We start from the raw sequence: 24,945 nt of genomic DNA on the forward strand, positions 1-24,945 counted from the left end.
CTAAAAGGACAATATACTACTGTACATTTGTTTTTAAACCACCCACCCTCTGGAAGTCCTGTAGAGCAACATACAGTGTCAAAAAGCTTGTATTGCAGAGGCAGTTCTAAGTCCTGCCTAGGTTCAGTTATTTAGAATTACTATTATATTTTGGGAAATGTGTTCATTTTCTTTCTTGCTGAGAGTTAGATTAGAAGAATGATACCACTCACGTCTGTACAGTCAATATGAAGCTACCGCCAGAAGCCAGTTAGATTAGCAGACAGACTAGAAAAAGGGGGAAACAGCTAGCCTGGCTCTTCCCAAATCAAAATCTGCTGGTGCTTGATATTTACCGTACAAACTTGAGAGTGGTATCCATCTTCTCATTTAACTCTCTGCAACACTGCGAATAAGTGTTTTCCCCAAACTATTCTTTTAATGTTACCTTTAGTAAAGGGTGTTGTAGTGTGTCTGGTTGCTGTGGTTCAGACTCTTACATGAGACTTGAACTAGAGAGGTAGAAACAAGAGTTTGACAGGGAGTTTTTTTTAACCCAGACATTTAATAGAAAAGCCAACTGTGCACTTCAAGAATTATCGGATGTCACATTGAGTTAATGACCTCTGACCATCTGTTCTCTGTTGAATCTCTAATGACTGCCCTGATCCACATTAATCTCAAATCCTGAATCCTAACTGAAACTGAATGGACTGAAGTATTGGAGGCACAGCAGGCCAGAAAACCTTATTTTGTGAGGCAGTTTTGTGACTGCAGTTATTAGTTTAGCATGTGTAGCAATTTTAGTCCAGCCGAAATTACCTGTTGTGGTATTTTGTGTTATTTCATTTTACTCCAGAGCCTTAATTTATGATGATACATTCTTTGTGCCGGGGTGGAAAATGCTAAATTGCCAGCTAGAGGCACGTTGGTGGCACCCTAATTTCCGAGCAGTCATGACAAAAATCATTTCCCCCATTTGTCCCTCTGACTCACTGAGTAGATATTTACACTGGCATAAACGCCAGGTCAAAGTAAACTTTCATAGCTCGAAAGTCAGAGTAACATGCCATGGAAAGATTAGGTAAATATTTTTGCCTAAAAACTTGGATTTTAACTTGTCAAATTCCATTAAAGTTTGTTCCTGTTATATATTGACCCAGCAGTGTATCCTGCATGATCTTTCATTAGGTGTGTCAGCAGCTCGGGGTTTTACTGCTGTTTTACTGCTAAAATTTCTGTAAAAGTGTGTCAAATTCTTCCAGGATCTAATATAAAACCAGAGTGCAACACCACTGAAACTTAACCCTGCAGTGAATTCTTGAAGATTTTAGCATGTGTTATTGACTGCTGTATCTCACATTGTGCTTCAGATTGACACAATCAACAGGCATGTTATAGTGTAATCTCATGTTTTGTACATGAGATTACACTATAAGAATATATAATTGGTGTTTCTTAACCACTATTCTGACATTTGCAGTTAACTGACTCACTGTCTTTACTACAGTGAGTCACTTTCTTGCTGAGCATTAGATGAAACTTCATATTTAGTCTGTACGGTAAACATGAAGCTATGCCCAGCAGCAGGTTAGCTTAGCTTAGTTTAAAGACTGGAAACAGTGGGAAACAGCTAGCCTGGCTCTGTCCAAAGCTAACACAATCTACCTACTAGCACCTCTAAAGCTCACTAATTAACATGTTATATCTTGTTTGTTTAGTCCGTACAAAATCAAAGTGCAGCAGGCAAGGTAATTCCCCCTAATTCCAGTCTTTGTACTAAGCTAAGCTAACCGGCTGCTGGCTGTAGCTTCATATTTAACCGACAGATATGAGAGTGGCATTGATTTTTGCAACTCACTCACGGCAAAAAAGCATATAGGTATACAAAATGTTGAACTATTCCTTTAGGACAATGTGTAGGGGGAAACTGATCACGCTGCTAAGAGGCTTTCTTACTCTCTAGTGGTGGGTAACAGGTGTAAACTGCGAGCAGGTGAGTAATCTTTCTCTCAGGTGACATTCTACCTGAAGCTTTCTTAAAATCACAGGTCTCATGTGTCATAGTCACAAAACAAGCTCGATCACATCAGATTTACCCTCATTGCCACACAAACACTTCCACCTCTGGAACAATACCTGACTGGGTTATTGCAGCCAGCAGACTGTGCCAGTTTTCATGTCACAAAGTCCACAAAGCTTTGTTTTTACAGTGTTTACTTAAGGACGTGTGCCACAGAGCTTCAGAACAGCTCTTTCTCTAACCCCGCTTCCTCGTCCCCATCCCTCCACAGGCCTCATTATTATCAGCAGCCAATCGTCTGACCCCGTGTCTCAGCCCCTCGCTTTTTCTGTCTGTCTGCGCACCTGCTGTTTGTACTGTGGCATTGCTGTGCAGGGAATTGTGGGAAAACATATTTTACAAGTCGCTTGCATTGCGGAGATGGAGCCTTTAAAAAATAAATGGATGGCTTGTTTTTCTGACCTTCGCACAATGACTCCCCCCCTTTTGCACTTTTGCTCACATAAAAGTAAATGAAGCATGTCGAAGCCGTCATCCCTCAAGCGGTCTTCTCTTAACTTTACTCTTCCTTGTCTTGTATTTACTTTTTGTTTCTGCAGTACGTTGCTGTTGCTCACACAAATATAAAAGGGTTTCTTTTTATGGCTACATCCAAAGCTATTTGCTTCAAAATGTACCTCTTTCAAGGTCTTGCATGTTATTTGAGCATACTGGATCTGATATACTGTCATTTCCTGGACAGCAGTGAATTAAAGCTCTGTGTTTTTGCAAACAGGTAAACATAATTAGCATGTTCTGAGCGAGAGAAGATTTTAATCTTTAATCTTTAATTTCCTTAAATTCCTTTTTTTCTTTCTAAAGCTCCCCACATTGCTTCGAGCTGGGAAAACTTGGCTTCCGTTCCTGGTGCCTAATTAGACCAACCTCACCTTCTGCAATTAATGGCAGGAAACAAGGATAATCTGTATGGAGGCAGGGTGTACTAAAGTTCAGTGCTCAGAGGGGGACAGAGAGGGTAAAAAAGTGTGAGAGGCCTGGAGTGAAGAGAGTGTGAGAAAGAGAAGGACAGAAACCAGCAGAGGGGGGAGAAAGAGAGAGGCAGGGAATGTCTCCTAGTTACCTCTGGGCTGATTGTCTTCTTGACATCCTCTCTGTGTCCTATGGGTCACATCAGCAAATTTGAGGGCTGTGACCCAGGTCGCAGCCGGGTTCAGTGTGTGCAAATCAGAGGCCTCTCTCCCCCTGGACGCTCCACGACCTCCCTGCTGCACATCCTGTTACCCAGCATAGGAGAAACAAAGCCCACAGCCTCCTGCCAAGTTCCTCCAATTCCAAAGAGCCCCCTCACACCAACACGACAAGCTGATCTCCAGTTTTCACTTGTGTCACTGTACAGTACATTTGTCACACAGATCATAATCTGTGCAGAATTTAAAAAACTGTCCATGACCGAAGGTAAATTCTTCTGTTTGTCAGACCGCTGTCATATAGTGGTAGAAAGTAACTAAGTGCATTTACTCAATCACTGTACTTAGTTTTGAGTACAGTTTTGAAGTATCTGTACATTACTTGAGTATTTCCATTTAATGTTATTTATACTTCTCTACTCTGTGAATATTGTACTTTTAACAGCTAGAGTTAGTAGTTACTTTACGGATAAAAAACTTACATAAATAACTGCATTAGTATTAACAATCCAATAATATAATACATTATAATAAAACACTCAAAGGGGGTAGTTTTCTGCTTAATGAGTAGACGGTGTAGTCCCGTGCTTAATGAGTACTTTTACTTTTATAATTTAAGTACATTTTGCTAATAATACTGTTGTACGTTTACTTAAAGTATGAAGTATGACTTTGAATGCAGGACTTTTACTTGTAATTAAGTATTTTTAGATTGTGGTATTGTTACTTTTACTTAAACCTGCAATTAGTTATTTTTTGGGCACTTTGGGGGCTGCGGAAACAAGCTGTAAACACAGCACTGACAAACTTGATATCATCAACTTTTAAGTTGGCAAACTGGTTGGCAAACAGTTGCCTGTTCACATATCCAGCAGATATGGAGCCACATTAGCATTTGTTTGGAGTTGTGTTTTTGGCCTCCAATGTTCACTCGCTTTTAGGTCTCCACCAACTCCTGAGGAAAATATCTGGCTCTTTAGCTGCTAATTGCTCCTCTATGTTCACCAGCGAGTTGCTGACTGTGTCTGTCTGCCCTTTGGTGCTGGGCAGGAAGTGCACAGTGGGTTTTTAGAGCCATTGGACAAGACACTAAAATGCTCCATAGAGCTGAGAGGAACTGCAGAGTTTGTTGATAACTCTCTGTGGGTTTGTCACTATGAGCCACCCCTTTCATATTACACATAGTCATTTCAGCCCTTTTATTCAGATTTTCACTATGAGTGAAGGCAAACTGACTTAATGAAAGGTGAGAGTCTAGACAGAAAACATTCCAAATTTGATTTACTTTTCAATCTCTTTATAGGTATCAGAACTATGATTTAGAGATTTAGAGACAGACTTTTCGAAAAGCATTTAAGAAACATTGTTTTAAGGATTTAAATATAAGACCTGATTAGTTGCTGTCTGAGCTGCGGTTCAGGCAAAATCATTCAGTTTAAATGCTAAATCCTAAATGAACTCTGGAGCTGCATGGTTGCATTATTTTTCCAGTATTATATGATTAAGTGAAAAACAGGGACTAGACTAATCTTTTACACAAATGTCTAATTCTGGAACCAATTCTACCAACAGTGTTATGATAGCAGCGATTACACTTATACACCTCTCGGCACAACATCCTTGTTCTTGTTGATGTTTGTAATGGCATAATGTTGCAGATCCCAGACAGACAGACAGACAGACCTTGGTGGCATGAAGACAAACAGGGAGAAACCTTGGGATAGATGTGTTTTAACCTGCTGTGTTTCTGCCTCAGAGAGAGAGAGAGAGAGAGAGAGAGAGAGAGAGAGAGAGAGAGAGAGAGAAGGAGAAGGAGGAGGAGGAGGAGAGACGGGGGACATGGAGAGATGGTAAACACATACCACCCGTAAGGTGACACCAATTTGTTTTCAAGCACAGAGCTGTTGTTGACTGTGAAACCTGCAGAAAAACATACTTGGAATCTCCCTCTCCTTCTCTCATACTCCATTTTTGTTGTTCCTACACAGGTGCAGGTTTTGGAAAACTTTCTGGCTTTGTGAATAACAGTCAGATTCAGGCAGTGGGAAATGTAAATTTGTTTTCTGATTTCTGCTGGGCAACTTGTTTATGCTCACACAGCGCACTCTGCTGTAGATGAATGCTAGAATGGGGGCTGTTTTCTGTAAGATAGATCCTGTTTGCACAGGTTTATAGCCTCTTTTCTGACTAGATTTTTAAAAATAAAAATGTCATAAAGTGTTGCTTTTCTGTCTGCATATATCACTGTCTCTCTTTCTGGTTCTCTGACTCCGACTGTCAAGTGTCTGCATGCTCTTCTTTGTTTTGCATAGCTGCCAAAGATTAATTTGTGGATTGGTGTCAGTTTCCTACTTTGGTTTCACAAACTTGTTGATGCTCTCCTGGTAAAAGTTGCAGCAATTCTTCAAAATGTATAAGCCTCGGGAACTGCAGCTGCAATGCTGTGTGCAGTATTTATATGTGACGGAAAATAATCTGCACTGTGAGAAGAAAATGGGCACAACTGTGTTGCTTTTGGTGCTGATATGCAGAAGTATTAACTCTGACAACCAAAAGTAAAAACCTTATTGGATTTTGGGTTTACCTTGGTAAAGACTGGTTTGATGCTTTTTCATACCAGTGAGAAGAGAAGGCAGTAAGAGTTGCTGCACATGCTACATGGTTGTAATTTACTGTGTCTTTGAACTTGCAAAAGGTCACACACTAACTGAAAATGAAACCTAAATGTCTATTTTAACTTTGGTTGTTGATTTGCCATCACTTGCTTTATAACATCTTTGATAGTATTTCTAAAAGCTTTAGTCAAACAACTTATTAATGACTTCAAAATGCTGCAAAACAAATATATGAACTACCTAATCCATGCACAGTTTATACAAATATCAATACAGTATTTTATAGTACAGCTGTGTCTGGCAGATGCACTGATTTCACATTACATATAGTACTGATTTTATAACTAAAGCAAATTAACTTTTCTCCAATACATAGCTCTGCATAAAGTAGGTCAAAGTAAGGTCATTAAACCTACATAACACATAACTCAAACAGACCTGCTTTCCTGTTCTAACAACTGGTTTCCTTCATGAACCTCAAGCTGGAATTCAGCCAAATATGATATAATTCATGTTGAAAAACAACACAGTCAACTGAAATTTTTAAATACATAGACGTGAAGAACAAATTTTATGGTGATGTCTAAATATTCCCTGTTTATTATATTACATTATTATATGGATGTTATGTTATTATATAACATTTCAGGTTAAATACCTGCTACATTTATGCAGAGGCCTATAGTAAAAGCAGAATGGGCTACAAGTTTTTTGATCCACAGCATTTAAACAAAGCAAAGGATCATAAGCAGCCATGAACAGATTTGGCCACATACGCTCTGCTGTACGCAGGAAAAGTAGATTTAGAAGACAGAGGAAAGGAAAACTGCGGTGGGAAAGAATTGGAAAAATCCTGATAAACAGTGAAAACCTACCGCCATGTTTTCCGGTACACGCATCTGTACTCAATTTTCAGAATTAGTTATAATCAACACCTTGAAGTAACATTAATTCCAATGTTCATGCATGAGAATGTGTCTTGTTTCTTTCTGCATCACCATGGATTCAGTCACAGCTTTTGATGCCGAAGCCATGAATTCATTCAGCCGACAGAAAAGTGGTTTCAGGCAAGTTGTTGTCTCACACTGTGAACAGGAGCGGAAAAATGTCTGAAGTTGGCACAGTAATGATTTTCCTTTAATGTATTGGACTTTTATCATCCACAAGCATGAGAAAACGTTAGTGACTTTGCAATTAGTTGGTTAGAAACAGACATAATATATTGAATACATAAAACAATATCAGAGTTCAAATAGCCTGGCATATGTGTACCAATATTGAACAGAATGAAAAGTTGATGTTTATCAGTGTTGTCACTGGTTCACATGAAAACAAAGTCACATAGCTGTCTGTTATGTTATTAAGCAGGGACTATAGTGTACAATATACAGTCATACATACATGTTCAAGCTCTCTGGGCTAAACTTTGGTTTTTGGAGTTTTGTATTTGAGAATACAATAAAGAAAATGATTCTTCTTTTTAATTAACAAGTTGAAGTTTGGGGGAAAGGGGCTATGAAATAGTTCTTGAGTGGTTAGTTAGACAAGCAGCTTGTCTTGAAATAACTCATCACTGCTGCTTCCTGACAAGATAAGACTGGGTGAAGTGAGCTTCTGTAACTGTTTGAGATGACTGGAGTGAATTTAAACTCCAAATTCAACTAAGAGTGATGCTGCTCTCTGTTGGACAGAATGTAAACTGCACAACCTGAAACTAGTAATAATGTCCTTATCTCTACATGGAGATAATGATCTACAAGAATGATATCAAGCAACCTAACTTGCACTCACAACACTACAGCAGATTTACTTACTTTTGACTTAACAATAAAGCTACTCTAGTTTCAGTGGGCAGAGATGTTAAGTGTTGTTTATACTGAGATGCTTGTGGGAAAACTATACGATAAACTAGTTCATGATAAAATTGCCCATTGATTTGATATGTTCAAGGGAATATCCTTTTGCAGGTATCTTAAATGTTTCTCTCACCACAACAGACTTTGGATTTGTCACATTATAAAATCTGGATTTTAACACAGTGCATCTACTGAAATTAAATAGACTGAAGTCACGTATATAAATTTGGCACTTTGCCTCAATCAGTAACTTGAGAATAAAGTTAAGAACATTTATTATTGCTAACGAATATGTCCACAGTGCATTTACACATCTGTGTGTGCTGTCACATTGCCTTTAGACCGTGACCACAACTGACAAATCAATAACCACGAGAAAACAAACTTTGCTAAACCAAATTTACCAGTTGTCAAACAAAATGTCAGTTAATTATTATTGAGGGGAAAAAACATTTCACATTATAAAATAAATACAGGACATCCACTCATTTCAATAACCAGATTTATTTCAAATCATCTGAGCAAGTGAAGATGCTGGCCATTACAAGTGAAACCGATGGTGTTTCCTGCTCCACGGCGTTGAACTCGCACCTCACAACTTCAGCGGGCACTGCGAAGAAAAGAAAAATCAGTCACACACACCATCTCAAAAATAACCACATTCAACACAACCAGCAAAAAAAAAACTAACACTTTCAATGAAAAAAAAAAAAAAAAAGGATACTAACAGAACAGGAAAATAGTATGGGTTCTTACTTCAGGTAATACGTGGTCAAGTATCATTAATATTAATATTGTGAATCAACGACAGTGATTCTCTGTGCTGGTTATTGTGACCAAGTGCTGCCATCTGTCCCCTGCAATCATCTGGTGGTCCAGGAGGAAATTTAGTCCATGATGATAGAATTGAGTGCAGTCCTGATGACCAGCACAGAGAACCACAGAACTAACTTTATGCGATATACATTTTTTGGTACAATGATACAAGTGCCTATTTGAAGTAACCACAGCCCAAACAGACGTCTTCAAATTGCTGACAGGCGTCTCTACTGCAGACATTTTGGGTGATGCCAACTGTATGCCAACACCTATTATATAAACGGGCTAACAGACATGGCTGTGTTTATGCCCCCTCACCTATCGCAGCCTCCTGGCTTCTCTTTCAGACTCTAGAAGTGTCAGCACATCTCCTTCTCTGACTGGGCCCTTCACGTTCCTGATGATGGAGCGGTTGCTGTCGTCCATGAACTCAACACGGACCTGCAAGAAGAGCAGATGAAATTACATGATTAGAATAAAATAGAATCAAGCCTTAAATATGATAACAGGTAAAATCTGACACGAAGTTAGTGGCCACTAAATTTAACGCCTAATAAGCATGTGGAACGTTACAGCAATCATATTTTCACTGAATGACCACTTTGAATAACTAAAGCTAGAGTCACATTATTATTCCAAAGGGGAAATTTGTCTGGGATCCAGGTTAAATAAGCCCGTCGGTGTCTCTACCACCTCAGGTGCTTAAGGGACTTCAAGCTGCTTCTCAAGATGCTAAAGACTTCCTACACCTGCACCATAAAGACCATCCTGACAGGCAGCACCACCACCTGGTTTGGAAACAGCACCAAGAGGGACTACCTGGCCCAGCACAGGGTCAGATGTCAACTTACAGACCTAAAAGACATTTACATCAGGTGCAGTACGAGAGCTGTGGGGATTACTAAAGACCGCAACAACAGACTCTCCTCTCTCTGCTGCGGTCTGGAAGGCGCTACCGCTGCCTTGTCACCGCTTATATTGCATATATTAAGCACTGGTTATATTGTTTGTTTTTTTTGGAAACTCATTGCTCATTTCATTTTTCTTGAAACTCCTACTCATCATTGAAAATCATACTGATTATACCGTTTCATTGTTTCACTGTTTTAGTATTTTAGTTTATTTTTTCATTTGTGGATTAATTTTCTATTCTACTGTCAGTTTAATTTTATTTATCCATTTGTTAGATTCGTTCTGGAGCTAGGCATCTAAGAGTTTCACTACGTTGTACTGTGTATGTGACAATAAAACTTGAAAACAGAACACACGGAGACATGAACATAAGACTTAAAACCTAACGCATTCATCCACGAAGTAAGATATCTCAATATATTTGCGGATATAACGTTACTATAGCTCTTTTCATTTCGGAGGTATTTGATGAATTCTAACCAAAGATGGGGTCAAAGAGAATCTCTTTATTTAACCGTGTAAAATGTATTAACATACCTGTGTACATTGTCCCTGGGAGCCAGTTCTTCCGAGCACCCTGGTGACCTGAAAAACACAAAATATAAGTTAGATTGACGCTAGTCCATTCTCAAAATAAAGATCGTGTTTTCTGATGCGAACTAAAAGAGTCAAGAAAAGTCTACAACAGGCTAATGGTGAAGTAGCTAGCAGACTAGCATGGACGGGCCTCCATGATGGGACGCACGAGAGTAGACATGCCGTACGCTTAACAGTGCATAAAAGTACATTTGGCTCAAGGTTCTGGGGCCGTATAAAACATTAGTTGTTACTGTAGCTCTCTATCGGTCTGGAAATGATTATTTCCAGCATATTATACATTTTCTTACTCTAGCGAGCTTGATCGGCTGCACGCGGGCGGCGTCCATGTTGTCAGGTTAGACCGGAAAGGAAGTCACGTGGTGCACGGAAGGTATATATGGCAACTGTAATTATTCAATTTTTTTTATTTTTACGACTTTATTTTACCTGTAATTAAATTACAAAACTATCCATTGAATAAATGCATACAAAATACCAATTTCCTTTTTTAAAAATTGAAATTTCATTTTAGATTCCCACTTCCTTTTCCGGCAAACGGCCAATACCATTCACACAAACTTTCATGGGTGGAAACCAGGACCGTACCATTAGTCTTTGGTTTGAAATGCTTTTTGCCATATCACAAATTTTAACTTTATAATGTGGAATAATAAACCAAATTAATTGTGTCTGCTTGTTTAACCACTATTTTGGACATATATGCATGCAATTATTTATTACTTTCTGTTGTATATTGAAATCTTTACTACAAATTGATTTGAATTTGATTTGGATGACTGTAACACACACCACAGATTGTGCCTACCTGAAAGACACTTAAGACCATAAGAAAATCCAATAGGCTACAGGTACATTAGCCTATACTGTGTAAAAATCGGAGCATGTCAGCTTGTGCGTCACTGTGCTTGATGCAGTGAGAGTCGGCATAAAATACATATTATTACAATGCATATTTTACTCCCAATTTAAAATATTGATTCACTAAACTGGATCATAATTTGGTCTATAGACTCAGTATTATTATTCAGTATTAAATAATCAAAATCTGACTTTAAAAAAATACTTTGCTTGACTATATTTTGAAATGGATAAACGTATTATGCTCTTGATTTATCATAAAGGGATCAATGCCAAAGAGAGATTTGATTATTAAAATAAAGGAGAAGAACAACTTAATTCTTTGTTTATAATATGGAGAAAAGCAGAGAAACATTTATACCAAAATTAAATTCTGGGGATTTAAAATGCAAATCCAAGCTTATTTTTTACTGTTCAGGCCAAGTTCAGAAGGACTATAGCTGGAGCTAGCCAGTGTAATTTACCTGTAGCATTAGCATGAAATTCCTGTATGAAAGCTCTCCATAGCCTTGTTAGCAATACAATGCAGTCATCCCACCACTCTCTCCGCCTATCCTCCTCTCTCAGAACTCAAAGCTTTAAATCACAACACTAATCCCTGTGAACGGTATTTTTAACTTGCGTTTGGACAGAAAGAACAGCAATAGGATTAGAGAATCAGTAAAGAGGCTGAATCCCTAACTCATGCAGTTGATCTTCTTGCACGCTGAGAGACAAGCACAGTAGCTCTTTCTTTATCTTTATTTCAACCTGAAAACATCTTTTTAGAGGACAATATTCAGCCTAAATGGAGATCTTGTGGAATACTGTCGTTATTGTTTTTGACTGACTTGATCCGAACTTGGCACAAATCTTTTTTGTTGGTTTGTCTTCTAAGGAGCTGTCACAATGGCGACTATGAAGCCCCGGTTGAAAGTGCTGAAAAAGCGTCGCTCCAGTCTTTTTGCAACCATAAAACGGGAGATTAGTTTTTCACAAAGCATTGAAGAGCAGGAGTGTGAATTCCCCTTCTCACAGGACAGCTCTGTGAAACCATGGACATCTATGAACAACCTAGATGCTCTTGATGAAAAAAAAAGTTCAACGAAAGATCAGAGCAAAGGTGCACCAAACCCAAGGAAATCAAACATTGTCAAGCTCAATGTGGGTGGAAAAGTGTTTCACATCCCAAAGCATTTGGTCCTCCAACACCCAAAAACCAGGATTGGAGTCCTTGCCCTCTGTGATGATCCTGTGAAACGTCTGACACTCTGTGACGATTACAATGTTCAGAATGACGAGTTCTTTTTTGACAGGGACCCCATGTTTTTCCACTACATCTTCCACTTTTATTGTAGTAATGTCCTGTGGGTGATGGATAGTCTCTGCCCTGTCAATTTTGAGGAGGAGATGTCATTCTGGGGGTTGAAACTGAAGGACACGCCAAGGTGTACTGTACATACTTAACACTCACTAAATGTATTATGTAGCTTGGTCTGTTATTGTTTGTGTATTTCAAGCATGATTTTGAAAAGTAGCTTGCGTAGAAATAGACAATAAATTATCTTCTTCTTCTTCTTCTTCTTCTTCTTCTCAGGTGCTGCCGCATTCTGTTTGAGGAGAAACTGGATGACATCAGAGACCAACTGAAGGTCAACCAGGAGCTGATTGATGAGATTAAGCCTCACCAAGATGACGCTGGGTACAAGACCATGTTTCTTGGAGATATTCGGAAAATCCTCTGGAACTTGATGGAGAATCCTTACTCCTCATTGTCAGCCAAAGCCTTTGCTGTATTTTCCAGTCTCTTTGTGCTTATCTCTATTGTTGCCATGACAATGAATACGGTGAAAGAACTCAGACAATACAAACTTGCTGGCAGAACCTACATGGAGTGGATAGAAATTAGTTCCATCCTTTTCTTCACCTTGGAGTACTTTTTGCGGTTATTCACCACATCCAACATCAAACATTTTGTGAAGAGTGCCCTCAACTTTGTTGATGTGGTGGCTGTCATGCCCTACTTCGTCCAGATCCTTTTTGAGGCATTTGTTATGGATTCAGAAGACTTAAGTGCAAAGGAAGATTTGAAGACCATGGCAAGGGTCAGTAAAGTCAGCAAGGTGCTCAAGGTCGTCAAATTGATGCGCATCTTCCGTATCTTGAAGCTTGCCCGTCACTCCACGGGCATGAGGGCGTTTGGTTTCACCATCCGACAGTGCTCTGAGCAGGTATGGAGGAATATTAAACAAGACAAATCTAACACAAAAATACATTTTTTGGACATCTTTAACTGAGGGGACATGCAAAAATAAAACAATGGACCACACTTAACGTGTGAGCTAACATAAAAAAGGCTATAATCAGTATATTAACAGTGGCTCACATGACTAATTGTATATGAATGAGGTCACTCGTGGTGATGAACCCACAGAGAATTATCACCCATTTTAGCTTCTTTTCAGCTCCTTGTTTTGGTTTACAGGCCTGCAATGTGCTACTATTTTGGTTTAGTCTCACTGGTCTCATCAGTTGTTTCCAGCTGCAGCAGGCAGCTGTTTTCAATGAGAAAGCTCTGATGAACCCACTTTGCCCTACTGACTCGGCACCAATCTCCAGACAGACATAGTTAGCTGCTAGCTGGTGAACATAGTGGAGCATTTAGCAGCTAAAGAGGCAGATGTTTCCCTAAACAAAGCTAAAAGCAGAATGAATATTGAACGTCAGGTGGCCAAAAACATGACTCCAAATTAATGCTAATGTTGCTCCATAACTGCTGGAAGTAGAAATAGGCAACATCTTGCTAACAAGTTCACCATTACAACTTTATAAGGTGATAAAATGCCAGTGTTATGTTCCGAGCTTGTTTCCCCTGCAGTCCCCCGGCCAAAAAAAATCAATTAATGATTACACTGAAAATTAGCTCATGGCATATAGATCTATGGAAACGTTTACCATCGTTTACCAAATTGTTATGTGACCTGATGGGTGGTCCTAGATTAGTAAATGATTTCCAAATGTGAATGGGCATTGCTGTTGACATGTACTCTTTTGTCATTATTTAGGTGTGCTGTCTGTTTCTGTTCATTGCCATGGGCATCTTCACCTTCTCTGCTCTGATGCACTCTGTGGAAGTGGATCAGCCTGGGACACCATTCAGCAGCATACCAGATGCCTGGTGGTGGGCTGCGGTGAGTGGGATAAACTTCAACCTCCAGTTCAGGATCTTGGCTGGATCCAAATAGTGTAAAGTTAGTTTTTTTAGTTTTCTCCTTTCTTACCATTTTCCTTGACCTTGACGGAAACGTCATGAATCAAGCAAAAATGGGATCAAGACAGGATGGATATTTGACTTATAAAATCAAACCAAAGTGCGAACAAAGTTAAACTTTACTTGTAAGGTTACATATTCATATGATACCAGTTAACACTTGAATTGACATTATTATTAATAGAACAAGGAATGGTGCACAGCATTTACAGGATTCGACCAGCTCTTATGGCTGTGTCTTAGATTCTTCCGGATCAATTAACTCGGTTATGAACCTTACTAAGCTGTTCCTCTTGAGTGTGCCGAAGAGATAGAGGAGCTCAGTAGGGGAGGGGTGCGAGTATGATCAAGCAGTGTGGTGCATTTCGGTTGTCAAGGATTAGGTCTACTGGGATTTGTGCTGTCACTGGGCAGCAGATCTCTTACGACTAAAGAAACATGGTAATCAAATGTGTTATTTTCTCCCAAGCTAATTTGTTATTTTTAGGGTGCCACACTGCGTGCTCACCTTCTGCACAAGAGCCTCAATTACAGTTTATGCTAAGCTAAGCTAACTGCTGGCTCTAGCTTCATACTTAACAGACAGACATGAGAATGGTATTGATCTTTTCATCTAACTCTTGGCAAGAAAGGGAATAAGCATATTTCTCAAAATGTCATACTATTCCTTTAATTAACTTCAAAAGTATTAACGGTGAGTAGACAAAATATTAGAGTCCTGTAAACAGTAGTGGTTTTAATCTGGAATTTATAGCCAAAAACACATTCTGACTACCAAAGAAATGGCTTCAGATAGCAGTTACCTTTTTAATTCTAGTTGATAGGATTGTGTCAGACACGTTTTGCAACTGACCATGTAATTATAGAACAACAGGGTGCAGTATGCTGTATATATCTAACTAGGTATTTGTTTCTACTCGTAGCTTGATTTTACATTGTAAACTACAGTAAGAAATAAGATAAAGGATTAATTTCCTCTACAATGTATTGTGTTGTCCAGCGTAATAGTAAAAACATTCTCAAATTTGACTTGCTTCATTTCAATGTCCTAGTGCTTGTACATCATCAGCCTGATTCTCTGTGTTTCTTGCACTGTCATTTAGGGACATTTGGTTTTATTTGTCTGGTGGCAGCTGTTAACTTATATGTGTCTAATCCTCTCTAATACGCTGTAATGCGTCTCGTTTGTGACCAGACACAGTGACTGCATTCAAGAGATGGAAAGTGTTGCAGTGCATTCCTAGAGGTTTATTTGATCCTCTTCATTCTCAGCCTGCAACACACCAACTGATCAGTACAAAAAACATTTTAATTATTGGACTCTCAAGAAGCCATGGCCAAGGGGCGTTTTGGGACAGGGTGAAAGGCACCATGAGAATGAGCCCTCCCTCTTTGGAGCAAAATAAGGGAAATCCAAATATTTCACTTTCCCGCCAGGCTTTGAATTTCCATCCATCCATCCATCCATTTTCTACCGCTTGGTCCCGTTAGGGGTCACGGGTGACTGGAGCCTATCCCAGTGACTTTGGGCCTTAGGCAGGGTACACCCTGGACAGTGGCCAACTCGTCGCAGGGCTAACACAGACACAGACAAGGACAGACAACCATTCACTCTCACATACATTCAATACGGGCAATTTAGAGTTATCAATTAACCTACACATGCATGTCTTTGGACGGTGGGAGGAAGCCGGAGAACCCGGAGAGAACCCACGGTAACACGGGGAGGACATGCAGACTCCACCCAGAGAGATTGTGTGATGATGGTCTGGTCCGGGAATCGATCCCACGAATCCACGATCTCCTTATTATCTCCTGAATTTCTCCATGTTAAATGTAAAAAACATCTAAAAATCTAAAAAAAACAGCACAGGAGTTTTGAGAATGGGGTGCCCTTTCCTTTCAGATCATGCATGTGCACAGGCTCACTTTACTCTTTTCATCCTACAGGTGAGCATCTCTACTGTGGGCTATGGCGACGTCGTTCCTATCTCCTATCTTGGCCGCTGTGTGGCATTTGGCTGCATCTCTTTTGGCATCATTCTCAACGGCATGCCCATCTCCATTCTGTTCAACAAGTTTTCCGACTACTACGCCAAACTGAAGGAACAGGAATACAGTGTTTCAAACACCGAGCGCACCTTCCAGCTCAAGAAACGTCTGAGGCGCAAGTTTGACAGCTGCTTCGAACCCCAGCCAGAGGAGTCAGATGATGAGATACACTATCGGCCCAGCAGAAGTCAAAATATCCACGAGAACCAGGATTGAGCAAAGCTGCCAACTTGTGACCTCGCTAACCCTAAACGGCCTTATCATGGGTCTGGACCCCATCTGCCTCCAACTCTGAGCCTACGTGATGTGAAGAGAAACATTCTAAGGGGGAAATGGAGGCAGCAGCAAGTTGAGATAAGCTTTAAGCCTCAGCTTTACAGTATAGGTGCTGTTTGCACGCTATGGGTAATGACTCCTCAGTCAAAGTCAAATGGACAAGACGCTCCCACTGGACAGCAATTGTTATCTGTTTCTAAGAATAGCCCCTGGCTGTAACTAATTCTGATTAAACTGAAATGTTTGACACAAGGAGGTCAAGTAGTAACATTATTAATGAAACAATGTTACACCTGAATCACTTCAAAGGGAGCATTATGCTTTTGAATAACTGTTTTCATTGGAAGTGCTATTAATTAATTATTTTGGACAACTACATGGTCTGTTACATTTTACTTACAATAGACAGTATAACTTTGATTTCAGTCTTCTGTAAAACTTTTGGCCAGTACCAACTAGTTTAAACATCACGGTGAACTGTAGTCATTGTCTTCCACTTTCTTAGGCTAAGGAAATACAAATGTACCAGCACTGATACCCTCTCAGATTCATGTGCACCTGAGAAAAATCATCATCAGTGCAAAGCTCTTCCATGTGCCATGCTTGATGTGTCAGCAAAGTGGTATTCTTGTCAAAAGAACACTCTAGTCACTCAGCGTGCTCTTGACTGTACCTAAGTGGGAGGAGAGGCGCAGCAGGGGGTGTGTCAATGGCAATCAAGAGCATGAGTGTAATTTTGTTGTCAAGGATTACTGGGATTTGTGCTTGCGCCTCCTTCCTGGTCAGACAAGGGCAAAAGTCAATTATGTTCTATACTATTTTGGTCTAGAATCAAATCAGGTGCACACAATCAGGTCATATTTAAGTTCTATCAAGCTACTTTCATGGATGATATTTTAACAGTTTATTTCTCATATACTGTAGATCCCTCAAGTAGGAAAACTGAGATACACCATCTTTCATGCTCACTAGTTACACATGGAAAATGGTGCTGATAATCTCCATCCGACATGTCAGTCATGATCCTAGCAGGGACTGAGAATTGAGCTCCAAGGTGGGGTACCCCAGTGGCTCGCCTGGTGGAGCGCACGCACCATGTGTGGGCCTGGGTCCTCGCCGCAGCGGCTTGGGTTCGGGTCCAGCCCACAGTCCTTTGCGGCATCTCATCCCCTCTCTCTCTCCCACATTTCCTGTCTCTCTTCGGCTGTTCCTATTAAATGGAGGCAAAAAGTCCCAAAAAAGAATCTTTAAAAAAAAAAAAGAATTGAGCTCCATGGTCTTGGCCTGTAGATGTCAGGATCAAGCATGGCCCAGTCCTGTCCTTGAACTGTACTGTTGGCTGTGTTTAGCTCTTCGGCTAAGATCGTTAAACCAATTCCTGTTCTGGGCAACAGTTCTCTGAAAACCAGAGAGTTCAGATCTCTTGAGGACTGTTCTGTTCAGTGTGCCGGTTTTATAGAAAAAGGAGGGCCCCCACACCCCCATTCTAACTGTACTGATGATGTGTTGTGCCTCTGGTCATGAAAAACCTCTGATTTACAATAACAGATCCGTATAAAGTATTAGACCTTGACTTCACCCATATGAAACATAATTAGAGACAGTATTGTATGTTGTATCGTATGTGATCAGGGGTGAATCATCATATAACATTACTAATGCTTCCTTGTTTTTGGTTGAGTTTTCTGCAAGTCCAAAAATATTTGTTGAAGAATAAGAAACGTATATAACTGTATGAATGTGATAGAAATTGCACCGGTAAAAAACAAAAGGTGACAAAAGAAGGACACTTAATGATATATATTTAATTTAACAGGCATATCTAGTTATTTAATTCCATTTAATACCTTTTTCAGAGATGAAAGTCTATCTATTACTCAGTGGCTGTAAAAAATGAGCTTTGCTATGTGCAAATAATGTAAAATGTGTAATTTTTCTTTCTTGTGCATGAAAACAAAACAAAACTATAAAACAAACAGGCTGGAAACCATGTAAAACACAGATTTTATTATATATTAAAATATATTCTTATTCTCAATACCCCTGAAAGCTGAAAAAAGGGGATTTCTTGGTCAATAAAAAAAAATCTTCTTCATGGCACTCTTGTGTTTATCATTTTACCATGATCATAATCATCCACGTTTCCTTTAAATACAAGAAACTATGTCTATTAACAGACAACTATCTCATTCACCTGAGGGACAGTGCTGCCTGCCTAATTGTATTACAGGATAAGGTAATGGGAGAGATGCCAGTGGTTTAATAGTGTCGTCATTGTCAATTAAAACTCAAGAGTACTGAGAGATGCTGGCTGTCTCATGACAATGCCTGACGAAGAGCTCTGTGAGATTGAAACGTTGCTTAGTAAACATTGACGGGAGTTATTAGTACAGTGTGCGGATCTTCTGTTTGATTTGTCTCATGTGACTCAACCAGGACTGAATGGACAGGATTAGATGCTGTCAAGTGGGACATCAGGGAAAGGTCAGTAAGACAGACAGACAGATACACAGATACAATATTGGGGAACAGATAAAACTCATCAACTAAAATGATTGCATATAAAAACTTATATTTAATATCTAATCTTTCACTCAGACATACAGATACAGTAAACAGGCTTTTGAAATATCTGCACTATTCACTAAAATGGTGCTGTAGGAGTGAGAGTAACACATACACTTCATCCACCAGAAATAGTGTAAATAACATATGTACCTAATACACAGATACACAAGCATATAACTTTTAATGACCTTAAAGCAGTAATAAGTGGTTTTAAGTAATAAGTCTGGGCAAGCAGGTGGCAATCAAACAGCAAGCAGACACACAGCAACATTATTTGGAGTCAAATCTAATCATTCCCTCTCCTTTTAGCTCTGTTTTGGTCTCCACTGACTCCCGAGAGAAATATCTGGCTCTTTAGTTGCTAAATGATCCACTATGTTCAACAGCTAGTCAGTAACTTTGTCTGTCTGCCATTTAGTGCTGGGCATATCCGTACAGTCATTTCATCTGAGCTGAAGACGTCGTTGATGAAGGTTGATGAGAGCTGCGAGACTGAACCAAAACAGAAAACTTGCAGACCAGAAAACCAAAACAATCAGCTGAAAGAGGCTAAAATGCTCTGCAGAGCTGAGGGGAACTGCAGATTCAAATGATAATACTCTGCGGGTTCATCACTACGAGTTACCCTTTCCACATTACACATAGTCATTTGTCCATTGTTTATATAAAAATATCAATTACAGTAACTTTAAATTTTGTGTTTACATCAATAAAAAACACATCAGACTGGGAAACTGGAAACACAGACATGTCCTTTCATTTCAGAAAGGTATGACTTTGCATCTTTAAATACAGTGGCCGAGAAGTGCAAAACAACATAACATTTTGGAGAACAAATTAGCCAAAGCAAAAACACAGTCATATATCAGAGAACATAACAACAAAAGATAAAACACTGAGTGAGGCATAGACATAGAGGCCATTATGAAGTCAGTGGTACAATGGCCAGTATCATGATGAGCCGAATAAGCTCTGGTTAGTTTAACATCTGTAACATCTGGCTGTACTAACTGGACAGAACATGTAAATGAGCAGCATCAACTTTAACAGCTTCTACAAGAAATAAGGAATAAAAATTGGTGAGGCAAAAGGAATAAACAAGTAAGACTGGTGTTCAATTCAATATCCTGCTCTGAATTGAAAATTGCTGCACAGCAGCTGAAAGTAATAAACCAATATTATGATATCGTCATTAGAGGTTAAAATGCCAAGCATAGCCAGAAGTACATTTGAGACATTAAAGTGCCCCCTTTCATATTTTTCATCAGTGCTGTGTTTCATCTCTGACATGATTATGCAACTACAGCACGACCTGGGGTGACCGTGTGTGTGAATAGTTGCGTCAATATCCTTGACATCTTTTTGCCAGTTGCACTCTGTTCCAATTAGCTCCCATCCCTCAAGATGTGTCAAGATAACGTGTTAAAGCAACTCATATTCAAGGAAAATAGTTCACTGTAATAACACACATTATGATGTTTTGACAATTTCCGAACAAACATACGTAAATGCTGTGAGCAAAACAGGGGTTTAGGGATGTCAATGAAATTAAGAACCCTAAAGCCACATTCTGTCAGCACAGGGTTTATTAGCATCTGAACTGCTTGAAATCCATCTCAGTTTTTCTTTTTTACTTATACTTTTCTCAACGAAGGACCAAACTCAGACCTCTGCTGGGTCCCAGAGAGCTGGATGATGTTTTGTGAGTCTCAGTGTAGATCACTGTCAGACCAGGTTGTTATCTCAATGAGAGTTTCAGCCTTGAGGAGACTTCGCATCACTCTCATGCTGAGCTCTAGATCAGGACATGCTTTTCCTTCACCAAGGCTGAAAACATCTTTTCGAAGAATCTGTGGCCTCAGCATTTTTGAGACCACCGCTTCGGGTAACGCACAGTGGCTATATAAAGCCCCTCAAGTTCAACTTATAAGTCATCTTGCATCTTTATTACTCACCTGTCATCTCTCCGTCCTTTCTTCACTGACCAACCGAGGCGCAGTAACACATCATACAATGTCCGCTGCTAAGTGTTTGGTGTCTCTGATGGTAGTGCTGGTGGCTACAGTGTGTGTGGTTCATGCCCAGGAGAGGATTAAGATGTGTGGGAGAGAGCTGATACGTCTGGCCGTCTCATCCTGTGGTAACTCTCGGCTAAGGAGAAGCACCCTGGACGTGGAACAGGGGCAGCATCAATACACTTCTCACTGTAAGTATTTTACATTACAATTTCAAACATCAGGTGCATTGACTGAGAGCCATTCCTTACTTAAACCTTCACATTTTAAATATTTAGAGACAGATTTGAGAGCTAAACATTCTACTTAAAATTTTCATATATGATACATAATAACCTTTTTATTCGCTTGTTAAATTCTTAATTTAATAAACACCAAGTTATATTTCTCAATTTTCAATATATTCATGCTGTTTGCCTTCATTGCTTTATTGCTTGTTAATTGCATACCCTTGTATCATTGAGTTAACTTCATAATTGTGTTATTTCTTCCCTTTGGAGTTTCACAAGAAGTTTAAAAACTACAAACAAAACTACAAATTTCCAGACGTCTGTCTACCTCCTCTGCACAGGGGACCAGGACGCCTCCACAGACGAGCACCTGGCCACAGAGACGGTCCATACTGCTCCAGAGTCTGACGAGGAGAACGATGTCTTCTCCTCGGCTCCTCACTGGTACCCTCTGTCCTCTCGGATTAGACGAGCTGCGGGAAAAATATCTGACATTTGCTGTGAGAAAGGATGCAGTATGAAAGAGTTGATCCAGTTTTGCTAGATATAGCTCCCTACTTGTCGTTTTGATCTGTGCTCCAAGTTTGTTCAAAGGAGCCTTTACCAAGTTGCCTGATCCTTGAGAAGAATGATTTTGCTATTTTTCCAATGATGCAGCATTCTGGCAAACACATCAGTAATTATAGATACTTGATCATATTTGATAAATTATTTAATATGCCATACTGCAGGGCAAAGGATAAAATCACAATGTATACAAGTTTTATTTTTTATTACTATAATTTATTTGCACCATTGTAGAAAATGTTTATTTGCAACCCTCAAACTACACTCTACTATAGCCTTTGATGATTATTTATGAAGGTTTATTAGTTGTCTGTAATTCCTCAGCTTTTCTGTGACATGTTTCTCTACTTCATCAAATTAAATGCAAAGCAAAACTATCAATGCAAAGTCACAATATTGCAATCCTATTTCTTCAGGATAACTACACCAAAGAAATACTCTAGCAATTTAGCAATAGACATCCACAAAGTTGGGAGGCTTGAAAGAGCCAATCGAAGCTGCAAAGGCCGAGATATCCTGACTTTTTAGCCTCTAGTATGGGTCAAGCTCTAAAAACACTGGATCCTACACTTCCCATAATGCAACTTACTAGCAACTTTCATTAGACTTTCCCTGGCTGGTAAACGCTCACGTCTTTCAAAGTCCATTCCCCAGTGTGTAATGCAGACTTTTTGTTAAAGACTTACAGTTAAAGTGGTCAAACCCAAAGCAAGATAACCCTGATGACTTTAGAAAGCTCCCTCCAGATCCACAGATGAAATTATATATATATATACACACACACAGGATGAGAAGTACTGTAAAATTGGTGGTGTGCCCCTTTAATAATTTCAGTAACTACATGTGTTTTTTAAATTTTAAAGTCAACCTTTATTTGATTTGATGGTTAGAGATGAGAGTGAAGTCTGTTTTTCAAGAGATGACTGGCCGAAATTGCAGCATATTTATGTTAAACAAACCAATGTAACTATAGATATTAACATTGTGCCAGTGTTTACTGTAATTCATCTGTCATCAGTTAATTTCACAGTTTAGTTGTAGATTAGATCAGTCAATACTGGTACAATAAATGAATAAATTTACCAGCAACACACCAATCAACACTTGTCAATTCCGAAAGTAACACTAAGTAAGTAACACTATGTTTTTCCAATGCTAATTACAATAATTAAACCTGCAGAAAAATCAACCTTGAAATTGCAAATGGGTCAATTGAACTAGATTACATTTTCAAGTACAGACACGTGGAGGCCCATGGACACACACACACATATGAGCTACAAGACCCACACTCGAATGCGGCAGTGTGAGTGCAGTTTACAACACTTGTCTCTCTCTAGTGCTAAATCGGATTGAGGCCATTGGCCAAGCCATTCAGCTCCATAATAACAGAAATAATCTCTGTAACCCGGCCAGTTCCTCACACTGAGGAGTGTATAATTCTGTCAACAGATAATCAAATGTGTTGCTGATTATCTGCCACTCTATACTGCATTCTTCACTAAATGACTCCTAATAGCAATTGAAATCAGCCTACAGTGACTGATTGGTTAATTGGTTTTATTTGGGGAGAGATAGATTGCTTTGTAAGTACAACTGGTTTTTGTGTAATTGGTTTTATTTGCTGCTTTATCAGACAAAACACCCGAAGATTAATTTTTAGATTTAGATCAAGCTGTAAGCAGATCACTTTGTTTGGAAGGTTTTTAACTACAGATACTTAGAGAGTACAACACTCTGATAATGTGTATAACAATTGGCTACATTTAGCAAACTGCTTCTGGCCATGGAATAGATTCTACATATATACTCTTTTTAAACAAGAAACCAATTTCTAAGTGTCCTTGTGCCTGTTATAATGATGTATTCGGTATATTGGCAATGAGTAAGAAAGTAAGTACGCAAGTAAATAACTGTATAATGGTCTGTAATTTCCTAGGAAGTTTCCTGGAAAGAACTGTGTGATTTGGTACTAATTATATGGAAAATAGACAGTGTTCACTTGGTATACTTCCAATTACTGGTGATTCATTGCTCACGTAACTTAGTCTTTGAGTCAGCTGAACATAAAAATATGAGATTTGTCTATGGAAAAACATATAATTCAACATGTATGGAGAATAACGTTTCCAATAACAAAAGGATAATTAATAAATAACCACTTGTGTTTAAAATGGAGCAGGGCTTTCTCAGAAAATCTTCTGGACATTTACAACTGTGTATAAACATTTTCCCTATAATTAGACCAAATTAAATAATTAAAATTATTAGGAGATTACGGTCTTGTAAAATGAAGTGTGACCAAAAATAAAAATCTATATATACAATATCTAATGTATATACAATATATACACATATGACACATGCACGCACTTTTAAACAGAGTGCATGCTGGGGAGAGCAGGAAGTGATTTAATAGAGAGATTTTATGCAGTGCCTCATGTTAACCAGCAGAGAGTGACAGATATCTGATTTCAAACGATGTACTTTCTGCACTGCTTTTCCTCATCAGACAGTAGCTCTTACCTACCACAGTTGCCACTCACTGGTTCATTCTGCCAAATCAGAGGTGTTACTGTTGAATTTCCTTGTTACTGTATCATGTTCAGTCATTACGGTTGCATTTCAGCCACATTTCCCCTCCCCAGATGATCAGTCTCTCAAAGCTCATTATTGTAAAATGCTCAATCACCTCAAGTGATCCTTTATCTCCTTGTGACAAGAGGAGAAATCTGATCAGAGGACACTTCTAGGCATCAGCCCATCATTACTCAGTGCCAACATGAGATGACAAACACCAGGCTGCATGAGGCTTCTTTGATGGGCTCCTCTTCATGCCTGTTTTGTCAACTGAAAAGCTGCTAAACCGCATATGGAAAACAAAATCAGAGCCTCTATTTCTCTTTCTGTCTTTCTATCTCTTTGTGTCTAGTTTTAGTGAGCAGGAAAAGCAGCAGGACAGAATAGCACCTTCACTGAGTGCCAGCAGAGCAGCTACACTGCTCACAAACACACGCGCATGCCAGGCAGGAGAGTGTGTGTGGTGGACTGGTGGGTGTCAATTTGCATGTAAATGAAACGGCTCTCAGTGCTCTCGCTTCCAACAGGAAACGCGTCAAGGCTAAAGATGTTATATTT

The 24,945-nt window shown here is 39.3% G+C and overlaps 3 protein-coding genes across 3 annotated transcripts; 2 read left to right on the top strand and 1 right to left on the bottom strand.

Moving 5' to 3' along the window:
* Positions 1-8,145: 8,145 nt before the first annotated feature.
* rps28 (ribosomal protein S28) lies at positions 8,146-10,391 on the bottom strand. The gene is made up of 4 exons (XM_044220259.1): positions 10,279-10,391; positions 9,929-9,976; positions 8,798-8,920; positions 8,146-8,270 (listed from the first exon to the last, which is right to left on the bottom strand). Exons 1-3 carry the CDS (start codon positions 10,315-10,317, stop codon positions 8,798-8,800), a joined length of 210 nt encoding a protein of 69 aa, XP_044076194.1. The 5' UTR covers positions 10,318-10,391; the 3' UTR covers positions 8,146-8,270.
* Positions 10,392-11,567: 1,176 nt separating this feature from the next.
* Positions 11,568-18,527, top strand: si:rp71-39b20.4 (potassium voltage-gated channel subfamily V member 2). Its single transcript, XM_044220260.1, has 4 exons — positions 11,568-12,276; positions 12,426-13,059; positions 13,894-14,019; positions 16,050-18,527. Exons 1-4 carry the CDS (start codon positions 11,738-11,740, stop codon positions 16,365-16,367), a joined length of 1,617 nt encoding a protein of 538 aa, XP_044076195.1. The 5' UTR covers positions 11,568-11,737; the 3' UTR covers positions 16,368-18,527.
* A 2,160-nt stretch (positions 18,528-20,687) lies between these two features.
* On the top strand, positions 20,688-22,490 carry insl3 (insulin-like 3 (Leydig cell)). The gene is made up of 2 exons (XM_044220261.1): positions 20,688-21,201; positions 21,582-22,490. Exons 1-2 carry the CDS (start codon positions 20,688-20,690, stop codon positions 21,782-21,784), a joined length of 717 nt encoding a protein of 238 aa, XP_044076196.1. The 3' UTR covers positions 21,785-22,490.
* Positions 22,491-24,945: the final 2,455 nt, after the last annotated feature.

The sequence above is a fragment of the Siniperca chuatsi genome, linkage group LG13, assembly GCF_020085105.1.
Source record: "Siniperca chuatsi isolate FFG_IHB_CAS linkage group LG13, ASM2008510v1, whole genome shotgun sequence".
NCBI lineage: Eukaryota > Metazoa > Chordata > Actinopteri > Centrarchiformes > Sinipercidae > Siniperca > Siniperca chuatsi.